The 23,271-nt window shown below is 39.7% G+C and overlaps 1 protein-coding gene across 2 annotated transcripts in view; it reads left to right on the top strand.

Annotated features, from left to right (window-relative positions):
* The window catches only part of BRE (brain and reproductive organ-expressed (TNFRSF1A modulator)), a 724,026-nt gene that overhangs the window by 581,734 nt on the left and 119,021 nt on the right, over positions 1-23,271 (top strand). For both annotated transcript variants that reach the window (XM_006880575.1, XM_006880574.1), the window contains exons 8-10: positions 7,102-7,201; positions 10,173-10,243; positions 11,575-11,657. In XM_006880575.1, coding sequence (XP_006880637.1) covers positions 7,102-7,201; positions 10,173-10,243; positions 11,575-11,657 — 254 coding nt within the window. The remainder of the gene's footprint in view (positions 1-7,101; positions 7,202-10,172; positions 10,244-11,574; positions 11,658-23,271) is intronic.

Here is a 23,271-nt window from a genome sequence, read left to right as displayed (position 1 = left end):
GCCCACAGTTGTTGGCACTTCTGATCAATGTGACATCGCACATGGTGGAGTAGCCTGTAAGGAATCGCTCTGCTAACCCAAAGTGGGTGCCTCTCTGTCTTTCAAACCCACCAGAGGCTCTGCAAAAGAAAGATGCACAGCACCTGGCAATTGAGAGCGCTCTCCAGTCCACCACAGGGCCAGCTGTGAGGTGGTTCTGACTCGACAGCAGTGAGTTTGAGGGCTTTTTAAATATGCTAACTCAGATGAATTGCTTCCCCCTCCCCCCCATTATACTTATTGAGATTTTTTTCATAGTTAGTTACATCTTGATTCAGTTTCAAGAATCAAGAGATTCTTATCATGACTCAACGTTGGATCTATAAAATGAGAGTTAACAATAGACCTAGAAAATGCTTTGTTAAAAAAAGAAAGAAAGCTTAAAAAAGAGCTCGAGGAAGAGGGGGGGTTGTGTGACTGAGAGGAGCAGGGGGCAGGGCATTGGTGCTGGCATTAGGAGATCTGCACAGCCCACATTGCTGCAACAGTTTCCTGACTACATTTGAAAAACTGCTGGTGTCAGGAAGGATTCACCACAGTCACCATATTCTCTGTACCAAATAGAGTTAAGATTCTCTTAAGGCACATGATGTTCATGTTGTGAGAGGAGGCTTTGATGAGAGCCTGAATTATACAGAACAGAAAGTTGTGAAGGTTCAAAGTCAGTGTTCCCTGGCCATCAAGGTGTTCCCCAAGGAGATATGGGCGGCTTAGCCCTGTTGCAGAAGCAGTTTGATGTGGACATTTCTCCCACACACAAATTTGAAGCATTGGAGCATGATCATAAATAAATTCAGCATTAACTCAGGTTCTGCCACTGGAGAAATTCTGCATTGACTCAGGTTCTGCCAGTAGAGCATATAATACGTTGAAAACAAATACCGTTCCTTCATTTGTGTTGATGGATGTCCTGGCTTTGATAGTTGCCACTTATACATACCAGCTGATTGGAGGTAATGTCAGGTTAGCACAGATGAAATACCAAAAACTTCTAAATCCAGACCTGTCCTGATGATTAATTTTGTTTTTCTTTCTTCTGTTTTGATCAAGTAATTAAACTTTTAAAGCCACAAATTGTATTACTTGTATAATATTTTCCCTATTCATACATAATTGCTATAAGTTTCTTATAAGAATATATTTATAGACTATAAATAATATCTGTTAAAAAATTTATCCTGAGAAAACCATCAAAGTTGATACTTCAAACACACTTTTCCGAAAGTAGTGCATGAGAAGAAATCTAGACTTTGTTGTATACAATTTTCTCCATTCAGAAATAAATTCTTATCTTCTATTTAAGAAAGAAAGAAAAAAATCCAGTTGAGAGAGAAAAGCTAACAGAAAAAGTAGTCTGTCTTATTTAGTAGTGATGTCCTTCTGAATTTTCAGAATCAATAAGTGAGTGTTTTTTTTTAAATCCCCAAAAAATCTCTCCTGATTGTAACATGTTGTATTCTAAAATGAGAAAAAGTAAAGTGACAAGGTAATTAAATTTCTGGACAATAAGTGTTGAGAATACCTTCGGCCATATACACCACTGTCTTAATATATAGCTATGGATTGTGTTTTTTAAATTTCTAATCATGTTTCTATTAAATAATTCAACATTGAAAGGGACACAGATTTTGGAACCAGAAAGATCTAGTTCAAACTCATAACTTACTTGCCAGATAATCTTAGACAAGATACTGAAACTTTCACAGCTTTAGTTTCTTTGATGTGAATTAGACTAATAATACCCACTTGTTAAGGTTGTTATGAGGTTTAGAGATAATGAAGTGGCTCATACAGTGCCTGGCAAAGTGAGTGCTCCATAAATTACAGTGAGTTTTGTTTTATTGTTAATACTGTCTTGGCAGGCTCGCCGTAAACATACTTCAGAAGTATAGATAATGCCTCAGATGCTTGAAGTCCCTGGTATTCCTCTACTTTGAAGCAGCTTATCAGAGATACCCTGGTCTTGAGTTGAGTAATGAGTGAGGGCTGGATTGAGGCACTTCTTACCTTGGGATTTCTCTTTGGGTGCTAGAGGCTCTTTGCCCTTGTCTACTGTCCTGGTGCTCCAGTGGCCCAGTCCATGGAGAGCTGTGCTGCTAACCCAAAGGATGCATCTTGATATTACCCTTGGCCGTGGACCATTCCAACAGGAGACATTCTAGGACAGTCCTGCTTCAGGTGCTTGGCGCTGTGTTGGCATTACCATTGTTGTTAGTTGCCAGTGAGTCACTTCCAGTTCACGACTGCCCCTTAGTTACAGATCTGATCTTCTTGACTTTAAATTTAACAGAAGCAGATCACTGTGCCCATTTTCCATAGGACTCCTAGGTTGAGTTGTAACCCCACCTTAGGTTAGTGGTCAGGGGCAAACCATTTTTGCCACCCAGCCTATAACTCTGAGATGTATCACTCCCATAGCAGTGATGAGTAGAAATAAAGAGAGAAACTTGGCAGGAACAAGAATTGCAGTTGAGAACACCACTGGCCCTTTTCTCCCCTTCATTGTCAAATTTTATTTTGTTCAATTGGTTTAGCCAGTGAGGTCCACCTACCCACAGGGGTCAAGAGGGCTATTCCAGAAGAGGTCAAAATGGGAACCCCATTGTCTTGAATCTGACTTTCAGATAGTCTGACTTCTTGTATTTTGCAGTGTCAAATACTAGAAAAAAAGCATTTCCTCTGTGCTAGTCTTGAATATTAGAGATCCTTGGGATATTTGCAGTCAGAGAACAGGTCACACTGGTCTGTTCTCTATTAGCTGTATCTTGACATGGAGAAGAATAGTATGAATTCATCTGATACAGACACTTCTTAACCTTTGACTTTTAGGGCCATAAAAGACAGAAATGCTTTTCTAACTACCTTTTGGTCTACTTTATTCAACTAAATCTATTGTCAGAAAGAGTTCTTTAATTCTAGTCTTGTCCTTCTTACTGGTACTCACAGATACAGTTTCAGTTCTAAGAATCAACTCTTCACATTTCACTCAGTATTTCAGTTCTCTTTCCAGGCTCAGGTCCTGCCACACCAATTGCCTTTTTTCCCCCCACCTTTTTACACACTCTCCCCCTTTCTCATTGCACTGCTCTGGAGATCAAAAGACTCACTGCAAGTGGTCTCTTTCATCTCACCCCCAGCTCGGCCCTGTAGTGGGCTAGTCAGACCCTGTATTCTCTCAGCCTGCCTGCCTTCCTAGGAGGAGCTGAGTGAGTCCTGGAATCCTTTGAGAAGGTTAAGTTTTCTATTATACTTACTCATCCCAGTAGGTTTTGGTTCATGAATATTAAATAATTAGAGATCATGAGGTCTACCACCATCTTGCACCCTTTACAAACATAATTGCTCTTGTATTTCATGCCACTTGACTTTTGTTTATCCTGCAGGATCAGGGCACCGTTCAGGCTATAGCAAGGCTGTTAAATATTTACCCAGGAGGTGGATATTTATACATGAATCAGCAGCATTTATCAGATGTGACACCAGATGTTGGGTTTAGTACCCTTACAAGCTAAGAACTACTGGCTTAAATAAAAGGGTGAAATAAGTTGTCTCTCCTGGTATTTAAAATGCTTCATATATAGACACTCACTCTGCACAAGTAATGAAATCATTCCTAACTAGACATGACAGAGTGAGTGGTCTGTCCTATCTAACGTCATGTGAGTCCGAGTGTATGAGACCCTAGGAAGTGCTGAGGTCTCTACACAATTAAGAGGACTGCTCACTCTGCTACTGTGTAAAGAACTGAAGAGAGATGTGCTGCACATTAGATTGTTTGAAGGGTGGTCTGAGAGTCTCCAGGGGCTCTTGGTCATCATTGGCATCCTGACTCTGGGAGACGCACTGTGTCCTCCCATTCCTGCAGAGCTCCTTCATGGTTAAAATGGTCCTGCTCCCTAGGTGGCACAATTGATTGGCTCTCCTTTGACTGCTGGCTCCATCCTGGGCACCAGGGAAGAAAGTGTTGGTCATTTCATAAAGGTTACAGCCAAAAAAGCACCACAGAGCAATTCTCCTCGGTACCCCCCTAGTAGAGCCTGGCCTGGGTTTAAAGCTCGGACCTTACCATTTCCTAGTTATGTGATCCTGAGATCTCTTCTCTACTCTGAGGTCTAAAATCTTTCCCTGGGTCTAAAATAATAATATATCCATCCGACTGGACGGTAAGGAGAATGGAGTTAGATTATGTAAGAGAATGCATGCACAACAAGTGCTTACTTCTTAATAGTCACAGAAGCCGAACGTAGAAAAGGTGGGCTCACATCTCATGCTTATATGAGTCTAGCAATGAAAAAGCTCTCTTTATATTTCTGAATACTCCTACATTTTTTAAAAAAAATTATTATTGGTACTTTTGTTTAATGGCTATATTTCAAAATGACGTGATCTAAACAGAGAGAAAGTTTCCAGTTTAGAGAATTACCCACAGAGTCCTTTTTTGTGCTGTGTATGCAGTTCAATGAAGGATTACAGATTCAGTCTGTAATACTTTATACAGGGCAAAGTTTATTAGAGTCAATTCCAGAGAACTGTTTGGATTATAATTTCTTTTTTTTTTCTGGAAATTTATCATGCCAAAGATTATTCTACTACATATTTTGTGAATACTCTGGTTCTTGGCATTCTTTATACTGTACTGCTATTTGACGAGTGACTGCAAGATATGAATATTGGGCTTATATTTCTTATATACCAGCTTTCTTCTTTGCTAGTTTCCTATCCCAATGGAATGATTATAACTTTCCAGTGAGATGTATGCTCTCTGTGCGAATGAGAGAACAGAAAATCATCCTCTGGTTCACAGAAAGTTGGGAATTTTCCTAGGCTTTCTCCAAGTTTAGGATAAATTCTAACCCAGCGTTTACTCTACATGGTGCAAAAATAAATTATGCTTTTGCTGACTTTTATGCATTTGCAGGATGTAGAAGATGTCATCCACAGTCAAATGCTATTTTACGATTTTCTCAGTTATCAAAGTTGCTGTGTTTTTAGATTATCATGAGGGGGGAAAGTGAATAGTGACTATTTCCACTGCCCATTGACATTTTCACATCACTTGAGTTTTTGCTTGTGGAGTTTTTTATTCCAGTAGCCATGCTTTGCTAGAATAAATGTATCTTTTGATTTTATTAGAAAAACACCTTCAGAATAAATGCAATTATGGAAAATAGGGTGAGTCTCAAGTTCTTGTAATGGTTATGTACGTGTTCTTTCTTGTACCACAAGTTATAGGTTGAATTTATCTGTAAAAAACAATTCAACAATGATTTTCTAGGTCCTTGCTATATCATGGCCTTTATAACTTAACTGGAAGTGGGATGGGAGAGGCGGGAGCTTGGATTATGAGTAATCACAACATTAATGGATGTTAGGATTCTTTATATCTCACTATTTTACAGAGAGGGGACTCTGGTGGTCTAATGGTAAGACATTGCACTGCCAACCCAAAGGTGCTCAGTTTGAATCCACCAGCTGCTCCAAGGGAGAAAGATGAGCCATTTCCTTCTGTGAGATTTATAGTCTCTGAAAGTCCACTGAAGGGTCACTTATGAGTCAGTTCAGACCTGAGAGGAGTAAGAGAAAGATTTTACAGAATTTGGGGACTTATAGAAAGGAATATATTGAACTAAAAATAAGACTGTAGCAGAACTTTGTCATTTTCTGAGGTTTTGTACTGAATGTGCTAGATGTCTCTTTGTTTTTTCCCATGGCTGCAGAACCTGAGAAAACTCTCATGATTATTGATACATAACACACTATAATTAGTCTTTTCATATATTTTAAAAATTACAGTAAGAAAAACAAAGAAAGTGAGAGTGAAAAAGAAAGTGAAATTAAGATGAAAAACTACATATGAAACACATGCAATAAAGTTCTGAACAATATGTTTTCATAATCACATGCTAGCTGATAGAAACTGAAAAGCAGATCTTTGTGAAAGTTTCTAGAAACTACTTGTAAATCAGCTTCTAGTGTATCCTAGTGCTTAGATCGATGAATGTTAACTATACCTTCTTATGTAGGTTAATTAAGTGTCAGTGTTTACCTAGACTATAAATTACAAACTTCCTTCTCATATTAACCCTTCGATATGAGACCAGGCAGCAGTGCATTAAACAAAAAAGATTTAATAACTAGTTCTTAACATGTAATAATTGAATGAGTAAATTTAAAAATCTGAGTGTTTTTACTTCTGTTGAAAAGTTAAAGTCTTCATGCACCAGTCTCATCTCTTAACTTGTTAGAACCAACTGGTAGCTGACCCTCCACTGGGTTTTCCGAAGGCTATAACTTGCACATGAGAAAATTGCCCATCTGATCAACCCAGCTTGTGCTCTCGCATGTCAGAAGTCAACTGGGGCCAGGCAGTGGCGAGCCCTTTCCACTGTCTGTAAAATCTCTAGCTTACCAGGATCCCCTGCCACTTCTCTCCACTCATTTACAGCGTCTGCCTGGGCTGGATAGACCCTGGAATTTGTCTAAAAACTCCTACTTGAGACTATCAAACCTCATTTAAAAAACACAAGCCATGAAAGCCTGAGGTTTACAGAGCTGATAAACAGGAGAAGTAGTCTCTTCTTTCCCTGCTCCACAACAGATGCCCACTGCATCTATTAATTTTGGTTCAGTTTAGGTTTTATTGAATAACTTCTCTTTGCTTGGCATTGAATTGTACTTCATGAGGTATGTGAAAGTGTGTGTTTCGATCAGTGTTATGTACAGCTCTTTGATAGTGGTAACATATTTATCCATGCTGATGAGAACTCAGACATATACGTACTGCTGAGTTGGTTCCAATTCGTCAGTACCTAACAAGGACAATGAGGTAAGATCAGGAGTTGTTATTAATGTTGTGAGATATGAACATGTAAATGTAACAAAAAGGGTTCACTATGGAGAAAGTTGGTCGTAAGATGAAGCCCACATTCCCATCAGCATGATGATGAACCCAGGCAGTACGTGGCCGGACTTTGATAAAGGAGGCCAAGCCTGCTTTGGGTTTGTACTTGTTAAGTCACTTGACCCCTGAGAGAAGTGTTTATTGTTCTCTTGTCCTTACAGTGCACTTGGAGGCTCCTCAGCCCTTCACATCCCAGCTTTTCCAGGAGGCGGATGTCTCATTGATTATGTCCCTCAAGTCTGCCACCTTCTCACTAACAAGGTAAATGTGAACCCTTTGACCCCTCATCCTGTGGGAGAACGCCTCCTTCCCCTGTACACTACATGCGTGGCCCCCTCATTCATACGCTAGCCTCAGCAAACCAGCCGCTTCTCCCCCCCCACCTCACCCCCCACGAATGGCTGCCTCTCCTACTTGGAACTAAATTCCTGTTTCTCTTCCTGTTTCCTTGCCCTCCTTCCTTGAAAGACTTTTATTAACCTGCACCAGTCTTCATCTCTTAACTTGATATCTAGAGAGGTAAATGTTCTTTTTCTTGACATGTTTAAGCCTTATTTTTTTTTCCTAGATCTGCACCTACTTTTGGTCTTACTTTTTTTTTTTAACTCCTTCCTTTGCCAGTGAGCTGCTATGTTTGTGTGCTCACCACTAGATGATGTCAGGATAATCCTTTTAAAAACGGTCTTTATCTCTTTCTGCTTATCTGTTTGTCACTTTTTAAAAAGTTCGTTCTTGATTATCCTTCTTAATGTCTAGTGTCAGTTTTATAGTCTTGCTCCTAGGGGCGAGGTTTCTAAATCAACGGGTCTCCTGTTGAAGATTGCCTGAAGCTTTCTCTTTGCTGTATTTATTAATCCTTACATTGGCAAGTAGCTAAGTTTACTTTAACAATTGTTGTTAGCTATTTCCAAAAAATGTAAGAATATACATGCTAATGTCCAGCCAGTGTATTTATCAGAAAACTAGAGACGTTAGTCCTCAATCAGTGCTGCCTCCCCTTCCTCTCTCCCACATGGATGGTGACTCAGTTTGTTTAATTGCCAAAGTACTATTTTATTTGTTCCTGATGGCTTGTTCACATTGACTTGGAAAATGAATCTTTTATTTGTCTCTTTCATTCAGGAGAGAGCTCATCTCTATATAGAAAATATTTTTAAAGTGCAATAATATCTCAAAGCTTCTTCTTATTTTTTAAATGTCAGAGAAATGAAAATCTGGCAGCTCTGCAGTCTGTGGGCCTGGCATGGATTCCAGGGGATTCAATCTCATGGAGTGGCTGCTTCTCATTGGACCACATTTCCCCTGCCTCTGCCCTTCTGCAAAGCTGAGCGCAGGACAGAATTCTTATTTACATTCTGGGGCTTTGCACTGCCTTCAAATCTGTGTCCCAGTATTATAGAGAAAAATGCACATGTGGTTTTCCAGAACTGAGAAGAAAAAGCTTTTTTCAAGCTCTCCAATTGAGATTAATTTCTAGTCACACATTTTGCTCAAAAAATTATAATACCATTTTCCCAGAAATACAAGAATCAGTCCGTTTTTCTTATCTGGTTCTCTTTCATTAATTTTACTTGTCTTTTACAATTGGTTTTCTTGTGTTTTCTACAAATGAGGACAGTATGGGCTCCTTTTAGAAATAATCTCTTCAAATGAATTTCCATAATTACGTTGGAATCTATCTTTATAGCCAGTTTTGTTGTGGGTTTCTGTTAAAATGGTTTTCTGTTTTTAAAATCAAGTATACAGAACTGTTTTCATCCCCTTTTTAAAACAAAGCCATTTAAGCAAACTTATCATCTGTTTTTCTTTTCCCAAAATAACATTTCTGATCTTGCATTAAGCTTGCAAAGTAAGCACTGTTTTTCTAAATTGACATAAACCTCTGTTATATAAATAGAATTGTTTTACTTTTAAAGGGCACAAATAGCTATTGGTACCAATTGTGTCAAGGTTATTTCAAGCACTTTATCTTGAACTTTTGTTAGCCATGAAAGCTCAGTGTGACTAGAGCTGCTAAAAATGATTGGGGGCGGGGGAGGGCTTGGAGGGGTGTCTCTCTCCCATTGTTTCTTTCAGCCATTAGGAGGACTTTGTAAGGGGTATGTTTTCTTTTTAGAAGCTGATGGGTAAATGATTAACATTCAGATGCCTAGTTTAATGTATTCACAATTTTTTAAGAGGAACTGTCATTTGGTGATAATAAGAAAATGTTAATAGGCAAAATAAAATCTCCTATTATACCACTCTGTGTTTTTAATATTAGGAATTGAAAAAGAAAGAAAGAAGCTTTGTGCTGCCTTTTCAAGTTGTAGTTGAAGATAATGAAATAGGCTGGGTTGATGAGAGAAAAGTTCTTCTTCACGAAGAATGCCAGAAGAGTGGTTTAATTCAGAAATCGTCATTTCTCAGCCCCCTTAATGAAATTACTGATTCAAACAAAGATCTTCCATAGATACTAAAACCTTTAGAGGTGAAACATTGAGGGAACCTAGAGTTCACATACTTTTCAAGATGTAAACCCATAGATTGATTCTTCACCGTGGCTGAGGGAACAGAAATAACTCTTTTTCAGTGGACAGATATGGCTGTCACCATCTTAGCCCAGCAAGCAAACTTAGTACTGCCAGTGCCGTTTTATTACCAAAATTGTTTAACCTGAATCTAAGAAGACCTTTCCAGTTTATGTGAATAAAGGAGATGGAGAAAAGAAACAAGGGAGGGAGGGAGGGAATGAATCTGGCATATGGTACAGTCTACAAGACAACATTTAAAACACCCATGTTCTCCCTGTGCCTCCGTATGCACTCACTCGTGGAGACTGTATTCTAGATTAAAAAGACATCAAAAACCATGACAATACTTGATCCTTGATTTTACTTTGTTGTTTTGGAGACAAATGGGCAAGTAGGAAATGAACTCATAGAGCAATTGATTGTTAAGTCTCTGGGGTAAGATAGTTGCATTGTGATTTTTTGTAGAAAAAGGTCCTTGGTTTTCAGAGACACATCCTGAAGTATTTAGGGGCTAATTTTGTCACAGTGCCTTTAATTTCTTTTTAAATCTTTCAGCAAGGTTGATTGATAGATTGATAGCAAAATATTCACAGTTGTTGAATATAGGTGGTGGGAATATGTGTGTCATTTTACTATTCTTTTCTGCTTCTTTGAAATTTTCCATAATAAAGCATTTAAAAATGGACTGTTCTACTTCTTGGCTTTGGGTTCCTTTTTAGGTGCAGTATGTGATTCAAGGATATCATAAGAGGAGAGAGTACATCGCTGCTTTCCTCAGTCACTTTGGCACGTAAGTTCTTTCTATTTATCCTGTTATATCAGTGCTGCCTCGCTTCCTGGTAACCTAGCGTGGAGCCACAATGCTTCTTCATTGTCCTTTTGGTTCTTTTTGGTGTGCTGGTGTGTTGCTTACCCTGAAGCTCCCTAGAAGACATGTTTTAGCATTCATTTTGCAAACAGTCAAATCCCGTGTCTTCCATACAACAACATGACTAGCCCCAAGCATGCTAATAATAATGCCTGTTGTTGAGTGCTTTTTTGGTTGGCACAGTATTCTCCCCTCTCTTTTCTCACAGAAGTCACACAAGATCAACAAGCCAGCCAGGTATTCTTGACACACACTACTGAATTTCTGAAGAACTTTCTGAAACTCTGATAAAGTCTACCTGGAGGTCACACTCCTAGAGGCGGATTCAGGTCTCCTGATAGAGGAGTCTCACACAGATGGGGGAAGGAAATCTCCCACCAGATATGAAAGCTGTGACTCACACTTGAGATTAGGAGTTGGAAGAAAGTAAAGAGAAGCAGAAAGGGAGTGTGGAACAGCAGCCCCAGAGTAGGCATTTCCCCCTGGGCTGCCTGCCTGTTTGCCCTTGCCTCCAGGAAGCCGGTGGCTTCATTCTTCTGCAGTTCTGTTTCCTTAAGTGACATCAGAAGCCTTATCATGCTGCTTGTTGGGTTTAGATCAGTGAGAGAGGGAAGGCAAAGAAGGGAAGAAGAATGCAAAGAAGACATTTCTCAGTCTTCAAGTTGGAACATTCAGACCAAAGGATGGCAAAGCATTATGTTTTGTAATAGAGCAGAGGTTTTTAGTAGTCTGTTTATATTCTACCTTATTCCAAGCAAAGTTTACGAGTACGTATAACATGGCACAAGAATTTTAAATAAAAGTTAGGATAAAAAGAAAGCAAGAGTAAGAGAGAAAAATAAAATCAAGAATACTTTACACGCAGTGTGACATTTGTCATAACAGTATCTATCATTGCTTATCCAAGGTCTTAATTTTTCCTGTTACTAATAACTGTAATTTGTTCATCATTTTATGATTCGTCGTATTTGTTTTTCACCATCCTATCAGGATGGTTGCAGTGTTATTCTACTTTGTAGATCAAGAAACTGAGGCTGTGTTTGCCTGAGATCGTAATAGATAGAAAATGGCAAATCATGATTTGAAACTAGATGTTCTCATTCCAAATCCCCTGGCCATTCCAGTCTAGCACACTGGACTTTCCTATTATGAATTAAATAGCTCTGGCTTTATTAATGTATTCTTTACTTGGTTCCAAGTATTTTATACTCTTATTTTATTTGAGTTTTTTTGTGTGTGTTTTGATTACTTAGAGGCGTTGTGGAATATGATGCAGAAGGCTTTACAAAACTCACTCTGCTGCTGATGTGGAAAGATTTTTGTTTTCTTGTGCACAGTAAGTATGCTTTTGCTGTCAGCTTATATTTTTAAATGTTCTAAGCCACGTAGGATAATGGGTGAGAACCATTAGTCTGAGGTAGTTCCTTCCTTTTGTTTTCCCTGTGATCTTAAAGAGAAAATATCTCTAAACAAGTAGGTGTCAGCTTGTAATGAGCTTACTTGCTAGGGGACATTAGGTAGGTATATGGAGACTTTTTCATTGTTGTAATGTTAGAGTTGCTACTGGCATCTAGGAAGATTGCTAATCCTTCAATACATGGGACAGTTCCCACTAATAAAGAATTGTGTGTCCAAAGTGTTAGTACTGCCAAACTTGAAAAACCTTACCCTAAACAGATTACTGCCTCAAAGCATCTTTCCAGAATCAAGTCTCGGAACTTTCAAGATTACATACATCAAGATAGACTTGCTTTGAGCATTTGATTTTATCATCCTTCTAAATGATAAATCTACAGCTTTGACAATATACATAACTTAAAGGTGGGCCAGTACTTATGTGTATTCCCCATGACTTTTCCACAGTGTATTTAAGTGTTTATTGTGTTATTAACCAGTAAATAAAAACAGTGTCCCAATCCTCTCTTGAGAGATAATTTAAACTCCTTTTTTGTTATATGAGAAGTGACATATGGTGCCAAGTTCAAGTTACAAGTCAGTCAAGACCTTTATTCTTTAGTGGCTTGGTCTTTAAATCAAAGTCAAAGGAGTTCTGCCTTTCCCCGTTTTGGTAGAGAAGTGGAGTGGATGTGGGCTGACTTTACACAGTATGCACCACTATGCCGCACCATCGTAAATGGGCACAGGAAGAAAATCTTTGGTGCTATTTAGTCAAGGCATCAAGTAGTCAAAAAAAAAAATTATTTTCAAAAATGTTCTTCCCTAGTAACTTACTTTCAAGACTTTGTCTTGTTTAGGCTAAGATAAATGAGTTCATTTTGTATAACAATATTCTGGAACCAGAGATGCATTGCAAAATAGACTGGGGAGTGGGGGAGATAGGGTGATAGGAAAGAAAATGTGCAACAATGAATTTAAAAAAAATTAGTTCATTTTACTTTACTTCACACCAGCTGCTAATGTAGAAAGAAACCAAGAAATGTCCACAGGAGTAGAGGGAAGAAAACCTCTAGTTAGAACCTGGCTATGGTATAATCCATATAAAGATAATTGAGAGTTGCCTATACCTTTAAGGAGCTGGACTTCCCTACCCTTTAGGTGTTACCGGGACTACTACTGTTTTGTAACTGTACTGGCCTTGTACTGAGATCCCATTTAGTAGATGTTCAGAAATTAGGGCTGTCTTTTCAAATGCATCTGGAAAATGCAAACATACCACTTTATATTAATTATGTAAATGGTAAACAGAGGGTTGGAGAGGTAAAGATTTTAATCCAGGGTGTGCCTCTGAATAATTATGTGACCTTGTTCAAACAACTGGTTTAGTTTCCTTATGTGGTGCTGGGGATCTGGTGTAAAGTCCTGCAGAGACGCAGGAATGGGGAGGTCAGCCTGCAAGACAGGGCCAGCTAGAAGGCCCACTGGCCATCTCTTTACTCTTTACTTCCATGGTCATGCTGACGTGAGCCAAATCCTGGTGCTTCCAGACACGGCTTTTGGTTCTGGCCATTGACTTAATCCTTTGTGAAAACCTACTTCCTGTTTGCCACATTCACTTCACCTGCTCACTGCCTTGATCACAGTGTTTCTGGCCCTCCTCTGATAATCTGATCCCAGATCCCGCCTGCATCCTTGGTTTGTCTCTCCTGGCCCTACTGCATTGTTATCCCACCTGAGCTCAACAAAAGGAACCTCTGTTCTACTGAATAATAGTGGTGATGGGTAGGGGCCTCACACAGTTGGTGTGGCCATCCTCATCTAAAGAACAACAAAAGAAAAAAGTGGTTTACAAAAATATTAAATGAGATGGCTATTTCATCCCAAAGTGACACTTTGGTCTCTTAGCCATGACTCTGTCTTCAGTTGATGTCAGGTCATGCCAAATATCAAAGAATACCTTCTTCCCATTGGTCACTTCTAACCTGTGTTTTCCAGATCTGTATCAAAAATGAGTGTTGTAACCAGCAAGAGGAAATTGTCACTTCTTGCTGGTTACAATAGAAGAAAGAACATCTCTCAGACGGCTCCTCCCAACTCTTCTCAACGCATTCAGTGTCATAGCAGCTCTTGGTGCTTTTCAAAATCTAGTCTCTTAGAGGGAAATTTTTCTCATGAGATAACACATCTAGTATTTCTTCTATTCCTTAACCCACCTTTCTGTCTTGGCTTTTCAAAGTCAGATATGTAAAAATTGAATCCCAAAATCATATTTTCATTTTGTTTTGAATTGCCTCCTTCAGAACATGGAATCCCTAAGACACTCATCTCAGCAGCCACAGGGGGCTGGAGGATTTGTTTCATTTACTTTTTTAAGGTGTTCCCTCAAGCTGCTATTCCTTTCCTCACGGGCTCTCCCTTAGCATCATTGTCCATACACCCCGCAATTCTCATCTATTAGACCTAGTCTGTGAATCAAGGAACTCTGGATCACTTTTATGCTCTATCACTGATTCACAGCCTGTCTTCACATGAGCTATTTTCACCCTTTTGCTTCTTTCTTAGATAAAAACGTAGGCTTTGTTGCGTCAAAGTAAACCTTGGTAGACATTATGTGTTGTGCACTCATACAATTTAGCATCTGACATTTACATTCCTTTGGAAGCATCTGCTTACGTGGTTATATCACCCAAGGGAACACTTTTCCCCTTTTACTTTCCACAGAGATAAGAAGGTGAGTATCAAATGATAGAGATTAAGTGATAAACCAGAGTGGTGAATTGCTCTGAGATACCAAAAAAAGTGAAAAGGAGGATGTGCCTGGAGATAGCGCCTAGCACCGTCTTCTGTGGGGACTCCATGACTTCAGGGAAGGTGGGAAGTAGCAGGACACACCTAGCTTTGCTTCTGTGACCCCCTCTGTGCTCTCCCCAGACTCAGGAAGACACGTGTGAAGAGAGCAGGCATTAATGATGGGCATGTTAGAGAAAAGAGACGCTTCTCTCTTGAGACAGACAGCTCTGACTTCACACCTTGCAAGAGTTATCACAGAAGCAACAATGACCCAGAGAGACACATTGACTTTGTCGTGGGGTCTCACAGGATTGCTGCAGCATCCTGGCAGTCTTCCTGCTCTAGAAATGAGGGCTGTGGCCATGATTATTCTCAAGGAGTTTCTCCATCCATGTGTTGCTTCCTTCTTTCATCTATTATCAGCACGTTTTTAAGACTTGGATCTGGTATAGATCAGAGATTTGCTCTGGTACAGAGACCTATTTCTGGGAAGGTTTCCTGGCCATGAACTAAGAACTATTATTTAGAGGGTTGTTTTGCTAGTCTTACCTCTGAAGGTAGATAGGAACTCTAAGCCAGCAATTGGTCAGAATGCTGCAGTGGCAAGAGGCCCAGACAGTAGGGCACAGTATCGCAGCAAAAGGCAGAGACTGAGGAAAAGGTGGGTTCTTTGCCATGGACCCTAGCCACTGAGGCACACATAAAAATCAATTCTAGCTCGTTGAAACTCTATAGGATATAGTATAGAGTTTCCCCATAAATTTTCCAAGGCCATAATCTTTATGGAAGCAGATGGCTAGATCGTTCTGCCACAGGGCCGCTGATAGGTTTGAGACCTTGAACTTCCAGTTAGCAGTCAAGCACTTAACTAATGCACTAGCAGGATTCCTTGTTCACAAGTATCTCATTGCACCTGACCTTCCTTTGGGTTTTTGAGGCCACAAATCACACAGGTGGAGATTGCTGATCTTTCTCCCAAGGAGCCAATGGTGGTTTGAAACTGCCAGAGAGGTGACCTTTGAGTTAGCATAGCAGCATGGCTCCCAGCTGACATCAACAGCTGAGCTCCCTGTGCGAAGGTCTGTGCCGTCGAGTCGAAACCAACTCCAGCAAGGTTTCAGAGGCAGTAAATCACATGGATGGAGATTACCCTCCTTTCTGCCATGAGGCAATTGGTGTACTCAAACCACGTGTCTTTGGGTTGGCAGTGCAACTCCTTACCACGAGTCCGTTATAAAAGCTCCCTGTTCAAAGGGGTAGGCAGGGTTAAAGAAAAGCAAAAGGAATGATTAGGAGCAGCAGCAGGGAGTCATTACCAATCCTAGGCCTGCTTGGGCAAGAGGAGGGTGTGGTTACCACAAGCTGCAAAAAACTGTAACTGTAGCTAGGGAAGAGAGTTACCTGACAGGAGCTGGGACAGGCCTTTGAGAGAGCAGTGCAGTCATGGCCAACAGGTAGCCTTGCAGAAAAGGAGGTGAGAGAATAAATGAGTCACCTTCTCTCTCCCTGCAGTGGATCTCCAACCCAGACTGAGGCTAGAGGAACTTTAATATCAAATCTAGCAGTGGAAGAAATGGCATATTAAGCTGAGTAGGAGCAAACATTCCTCTAGGTCATATAGACCTGGTGTACAAGTTGCCGTACAGCTGTCAGCGGTAACTTGTGGTTGCTGTGAGGCTGAACACTGTGACACTGATGTGTCAAATGTGTTAATGGTTGGTGACCCAGTGCAGACAGTGTGGGGTGGAGCTCCCCGATTAAAACAAGCTTGGAAGGAGGAGTGGCATCCACTTCCGTAATAGCTTGCCTCCGGAAAACCTATGAACCTGGAGAGAGGATGAGAGACACCCAAGCGTGGAGGACTCTCCTTCATAGGGTCGCTATGAGTCGCCTGCAACTTGACAGCACTTAACAACAACAGGAACAAATGTTGGGGAGAATATCCTGTCACAGAAGTTGACAAAGAAGAGAATCTCAGGAAAACTTTGGGGTCCTGACATAATTATTATCAACAGAAGAATATTATCAACAGAACAATGGATACAGAAGCCAGCTGGAAATGAGTTCAAAAGTGAATGGAAATGTGTCTGTGAATGTGTGTGCACACGTGTGTGAGTGTATATGTGTGTATATTTAAATTTATATGAAAGCAAAATAAATACACAGTTCAGTTTATGTATGTGTGTGTTTGTGTATATCCTGTTCAATTGATTATATATGTTTTGAAAAGGGGAAAGAATGAATGGAGGTGTATGGAAATTGAAACAACATGAACAGATAATTTTTCTACAAATTTGGAAATGGGATGGTAGCTAAAAGAGACCTGAGTACCTATCGTATGTACTAGACATATACCTACTGTATGTTGTTGTTGTTGTTGTTATGTGCCATTGAGTCACTTGACACTCATAGCAACCCTGTATACAACAGCCCTAAACCCTGCTCTATCTTGTGTCAATCTTACTGTTTCTGACACACTTACCCCCATTACCCCAGTCACTGTGTCAATCCATCTTATCGAGGGTCTTCCTCTCTTACGCCGTCCTTCCACCCTCCCAAGCATGACATCCCTCTCCAAGGACCTATCCCTCCTTGCAACATGTCCAAAGTATGTCAGACAAAGTTTCAGAATCCTTGCCTCCAAGGAGCAGCCTAGTTTCACCCTCTCTAGGATGATCCTATTTGTTCTCCTAGCAGTCCATGTATTCAATACTCTTTTCTAGAACCACAGCTCAAAGGCATAAATTCTCCCGTCATCCCTAGTCATTGTCCAGCTTTCTGACACATAGCAAGTAATTGCAAAGACTATGGCCTGGATCAGGCGCACCTTAGTCTCCTGACTGTATATACTAGACCTATATACTAGACATTGCTTAAAGTGTGACAGTCTAACCTTTGTAGGGTTTACATTTAGTTAAGGATTAGAGGTCACTAAAAAATTGTGTTACAGAAATTGTTCCCAGAAGTTTGTTTTAACACATTGCCGCAAATGACGGCAATAGAGAAAAAAAAAAATAAATGTGTGTGGCAACGTGTTTAAAGAAAGAAAATAATACAGTCTTCTTCGTACACTGGTGGAAATGATCTAACAGACAGAGAGATTGACAGTGTGGAAATATGGTGATAATATAGAGAGGAAGTCCTTCAACGTGTCTTGTTGCACAGCACGGTTAGTGCTACAGCCATTTTTACTACTGAAGTTCAGATGACTTGGGTGGCCAGTGTGAGCTAAGTAGCTGTTGAGAAGACAAAGAGGCAGAGACTGAGGATTTGCCTAGGAATGGTGACCACAGTGCAGAGGTCCCGAGGAGCTAAGGAACAGAGGCAGAGACGAAGCTGGTCCTCTGCAGGTGGTGAGGTTGATGGGTTTTGGGGAAATAAATGTAGAGTCAGTATGGTAAGGCCAAATTATGGTGAGTCTTGAATGTCAGACCAAAGAATTTGGGTTTTATCCATGGGCTGTGGGAAGCTGTTTAAGGATATTAAGCAAGAAAATTGCAGGAGAGAATTAATGTTTGAGGGAATTAAACCCATGATAGAGTGCAAAACCCTTGTACTGGTTGCAGCTGTGCCTGTGGGCAAGTAATTCAGACTCTATGAGATAAAGTTTCCCCTTAGATAAACAGGAAGTGTCTTCACAAATGAAGTGTAGGGATCATATGAGATACGTGTAAATTGTTCTCTTGCTAGTAAAATGATATTTGAATGTTGTCATTAGTATGGGGGAACTCTGTGGAATGGAAGGGCACAAGTGGAGGTTCAGAGGTCCTCCCTCTGCTCTGCTTGCAGTACCTCCTCTAAATCATCTGATAAAAAAATATGAACCTTTCCCCCAGAATATACACATATGACTTCTATCAGGTAGTGTTAGGGCTGGCCACATATAGCAGAAACCCAAATTTTTAGTGGCTTAAGAAAATTAGAGATTTCTCTCACGTTTAAGACATGTGGGAAGCCAGTTTGGGGCTTGTAAAGTGGCACCACAGTCATGAGCGACCCAGGCTCCTCAGGTTTTCTGTTCTGTTACCTCAGGCCCGGTTTCTGTCCTCATGGTCCAGAATGTTTGGAGCCATGTTCCAGGACAAATGTAATGGAAAGGGCAAAAGGATGTCCTTCCCAGCTGCACCTGTCCCCTCATGGAGGCGTCCCAAAAGATCCACATCACACTTCTGCTCACCTCGGATTAGAAATGCTGGCATGTAGACACAGGGAGCTAGTCAGATGATGAGATTCAATATGGGTGGCACCTAGATATCTCCTGTATGTAGCTATAAACACATTTTTCAATTTCCAGCTCAAAAATATCTCAGACACCTATCAGGAACCAATGGACCCCCACAATAAACATCACTTTAGCTCTTTCCATTGCTAGATTTCTTTTCTTTTTTTTTTAAAAAAAATGTATTTTATACTGGTTTATTTACAAAGTTTGTATACATTGTTTTTCACACCAGATCTTTCCCCTTTCCTTAAGCCTCTCCTCCCTCTATCCATCAAATTGTGTGGCTCTGTGATTACCCCTTTGCCCATCCTCACCCCTCTGCTCCTCCTGCCCCAGATCCTCATACACGTTTTGCTAGTTACCTGTTTCTACAATTATGGTCTTTTATAATATTTGTCCTTATGGGACTGAGTTAGTTCACTCAGCATAATGTTCTCCAGTCCCTCCCAAGTTAGGTAGTGATTTTCAAAATCATTGCTCCTGCGAACTGCATAGTAGTCCATCATGTGAATATACCATAATTTCTCAATTCATTTGATTGTGGTTGGACATTTGGGCTGTTTCCATGTTATTTGGCCATTATCTTACTTGCTTGAATCTGGCATGAGTACTGTCCTACTGAATTATCTAGATTCTACCTTATCTGAGTTATATGTGTATGTTTATATATGTTTAACAGCTTTATTGAGGTGTAATTTTATAAATTATGTGCCATAAAAGGCATTCATTGTATATATACAGTTCAATGATTTAAAAAAAAAAAAAGGCTCTCCTGTGTACATTTGACCTCATACTTATTTCCATTCTCACTCCCAAACAACTACTGATTTTCTTTTTGTCCTAGAAATTCTCACTTCCTGAAAATTTCATATAAATAGAATCAAACAATAGACAAGCTTTTGTTTCTGGTTTCTCTCATGTAACATAATTTGTTTGAAGTTCACGCATACTGTGCCACATTTTGTTTATCCATTTACCATTTGACAGAATTTAGACTGTTTTCAGTATGGAGAAATTCTAAATACTATTCTAACAGTCAACTTCCAAATCTTTGTGTGTGTGTACCTCTTCAACCCACTGCCCCAGTTCACTTGAATAGATACATAGGATTAGAAATGTCATTTAACTTTTTAAGAAATTGCCAACTTGTTTTCCAATGTGAAATTTTACATATTCCTCAGAATGTGTGAAAGTTTTAGTTTCTCTAGATTATTGTTTCTAATTGGGATAGTCATTCCAATAGGTGTATGGTGGTATCTCATCATGGCCTAGTGGTAAGATGCTGCACTGTAATCCCAAAGGCATGCCATTTGAATCCACCAAATGCTCCTTGGAAGAAGGATAAGCAGTTTCCTCCTCTCTTGCTATTTACTGCCTCTGAAAACCCACTGGAGGCTCAGCTATGGGTCCGTTTTAACTCCATGGCAAACAACAACAGCAATGCCTAAGGATAGCATTGACATATTGCAATTGGCAAGTCTGCTGTCATGGACCTCTCCAAAGTCCTGAAGACTAATGATGTCAGTGTACAGACCCAGGTGCACCTAATTCAATCATGTTCTTTTCAGTCATCTGCTGTGCATCTAAGAACTGGACAATGAGTAAGGATGACAAAAGAAGAACAGATGACTTTGAGTTCTGGTCTTAGAGGCAAGTACTGAATATCCCATGGACAGTCAAAAGAACAAACAGATAACACCCTGGAGAAAGTGCAGCCAGAGTGCTCCTTGGAGGCAAGGATGGAGCAGCTTTGTCTCACATACTTTGGGCCTGTTGTTAGAAGGAGCTGTTTCTTTGGAAAGGGACATCATGCTTGGAAAGGTGGAGGGTCAGCTAAAGAGAAGAAAACCTTCAATGAGATGAATTGACAATTCACAATCTGCAGCAATGGGCTTAAGTATGCCAGAAATTATAAGGATTTCACTAGATAGGACACAGTTCAGATCTGTTGTTCATAAGGTTGCCTTGAATCATCCTCAACTCAATGGCACCTAGGAACAACAGCAATGATTAAGGAGCCCTGGTGGCATGCTGTCTGGTATGTCAGGCTGCAAACCAAAATATTAGCGATTCAGATCCACCAGCCACTGCACAAGAGACGTGTGCGACATCTTCTCCCGTAAAGATTTACAGCCTCAAAATCTGATGGTCGGTGGGTCACTGAAAAGTGGAATCAACTTCTCAGCGTTGCATTAATGACTGACCACACATGAAATCAAAGTGTCATGACAAGTACTGGTGGTAGGAAGCCTTAAGTTTCGATAGTAAGGTATTCTATGAGAAAAATATTGAATGACACAAGAAGCATCAAAAGAAGATGCACACAAAATTTACCCATGTTTTCAGCTACCTAAGGAGGTAGCAACTGATCTAGAATTAATGGTATTAAAGGAAGAAGTCCAAACTGTTACTGAAGGCCTTGGCAAAAATAAAACAAATCTCTAAGAACTGACAGAATAGCAGTTGATATGTTTCAACAAAGAGATGCAGTGCTAGAAGTACTTGCCTACACCAAGAATATTCTAATCAGAAGCCACTGCCAATATGTACTGTATATTCCACAAGTATTGCCTTATTTACTTTCTTGTAACTGCAGAGAGGTTGGATTGAGTTTAAATGACCCCTTTCATATCAAAGAAGGCTGTCACTGCCATCACCCTATCTGACTAGCAGATAAAGAAAAGAACTTGCATATTGGTGAGGAAAGGAGCTGGGTGAGATGACAATGAATAAATATATACAGAAAACCTCGTCCAAGGTGTCCTTGAAGGTATAAATTGTAGTTTCGTCCGTCTGCCATTTTTTGTTTATGTTCAAATTATTTTAATTATTGTCATGCACAGAATAAGCAAATAAAAAGTTTAAAACCTAACCAAAAAAAAAAAGTATCCAATGACATTTCATTGGACCAATCTACGGCAAAAGAGCTCTTTAAAGTGTTCAAAAGCAAAGATGTCTCTTTGAGAATGAAGAAGTATCTGACTTGAACCTTGGTATATTTAGTCACTTCAGCATGTGAAAGCTGGTTAATGAATAAGAAACTGAAGAAGAATTGATGCCTTTGAATCAGGGTGTGGGCAAAGAATATTGGCCACATAAAGAATCATGGATTGACAGAATGAACATATATGTCTTAGAGGAAGTTCAGCTAGAATGCCCCCTAGAAGTGTGAGGATAAGGAGACTTAACTCATGGAATTTTGATATGTTCTTGGAAGGGACCACGACCTGGAGATAGACATCATGCTTGGTAAAGGGGAAGATCAGGAAAACAAGGAGAAAGACTCTCAAAGGGGTGAACTGACAGGAGTGAGCGCCACAGTGGGCTCACACATGGCAATGTGAGGATGGCCCAGGACAAGGCGTTACTGTATTCTGTTGTTTATTGGGTCACCATGAGTCAGAACCAACTCAATGGCATGTAACAACATCAGATGACAATGATGATGAACATCTTTTATGAATCTTGTTAGTAACTCAGATATTTTCTTTGGTTAAATGTCTATTCAAATAATTTACTCATTTTTCAAGTGGGATTATCTTCTTTTTGAGTTGTAAGAGCCCTTTGTGTGTTCAGAATACAGACCTTTGTCAGAAGTATGATATGCAGCTATTTTATCCTCATCTATGGATTGTTTTGTTCTTTTTCTAGTGGTGTCTTTGAAGAAAAGAGTTTTTAATTTTTATGAAATCCAGATTCTCTTTTATTGCTTCTTTTTCAGTGTCATATATAAAAAAATGCTGGCTTACTCTAAGCTTGGAAAGGTTTGTTTTTGGGTTTTTTTTATTTTTACATTTTATCTTAGAAGTTTTAGGTCTTAGATCCATTTTTAGTTAATATGTGGTATTACATAAGCATGACTTTATTATATTCACAGTCTTGATTACTGCAGCTTTATATTATAGTATAGTAAGATTTAAAATTAGATAATACTTATCTTCCAACTTTATCTTCTTAAATCTTGTTTTACTCTATTTCCTTCTATATTTTAGCATGAGCTTATCAATTTCTACCAAAAAAAAATTTTTATAAGATTTTTTTTTAAGAGAATTTGATTGAATAGATCACCTTGGGGCAATTGCCACATTAGCAACACTGAGCCTTAGCACTATTCAATCTATGCACAGGGACCTCCCATGGCCTAATGGTAAAGAATTGCACTGCCAACCTGAAGGTATATGGTTGGAATCCACAAGATGGTCCACAGAAGAAAAATGAGCATTTCCTCCTATGCAATTTTGTTGTTGTTGTTGTTGTTGTTGTTGTATACCATCAAGTTGAAACCAATCCATAGTGGACACTTCAGTGGATTTGAACCAGTACCTTTGGCTTGGCAATGTCATTTCTTATCACTAAACAACCTTGAAATTTACTGTCTCTGAAAACCCACGGGAGGGTCAGCTGTGAGTTAATTCCGACTTGACAATGTTTAGCAAAGTTATCTCTGAGGGAAAAAGTGGACAATCTCCTCTGGAGATTTACAGCCTCTGAAATCCAACCAATAGGCAGTGAGGTGGTTATGACTTGACTGCAATAATGT

Source organism: Elephantulus edwardii, unplaced genomic scaffold (genome assembly GCF_000299155.1).
Source record: "Elephantulus edwardii isolate Elephantulus edwardi_28Jun2011 unplaced genomic scaffold, EleEdw1.0 scaffold00009, whole genome shotgun sequence".
NCBI classification, from domain to species: domain Eukaryota; kingdom Metazoa; phylum Chordata; class Mammalia; order Macroscelidea; family Macroscelididae; genus Elephantulus; species Elephantulus edwardii.
This window is presented reverse-complemented; position numbering and strand designations above follow the sequence as displayed.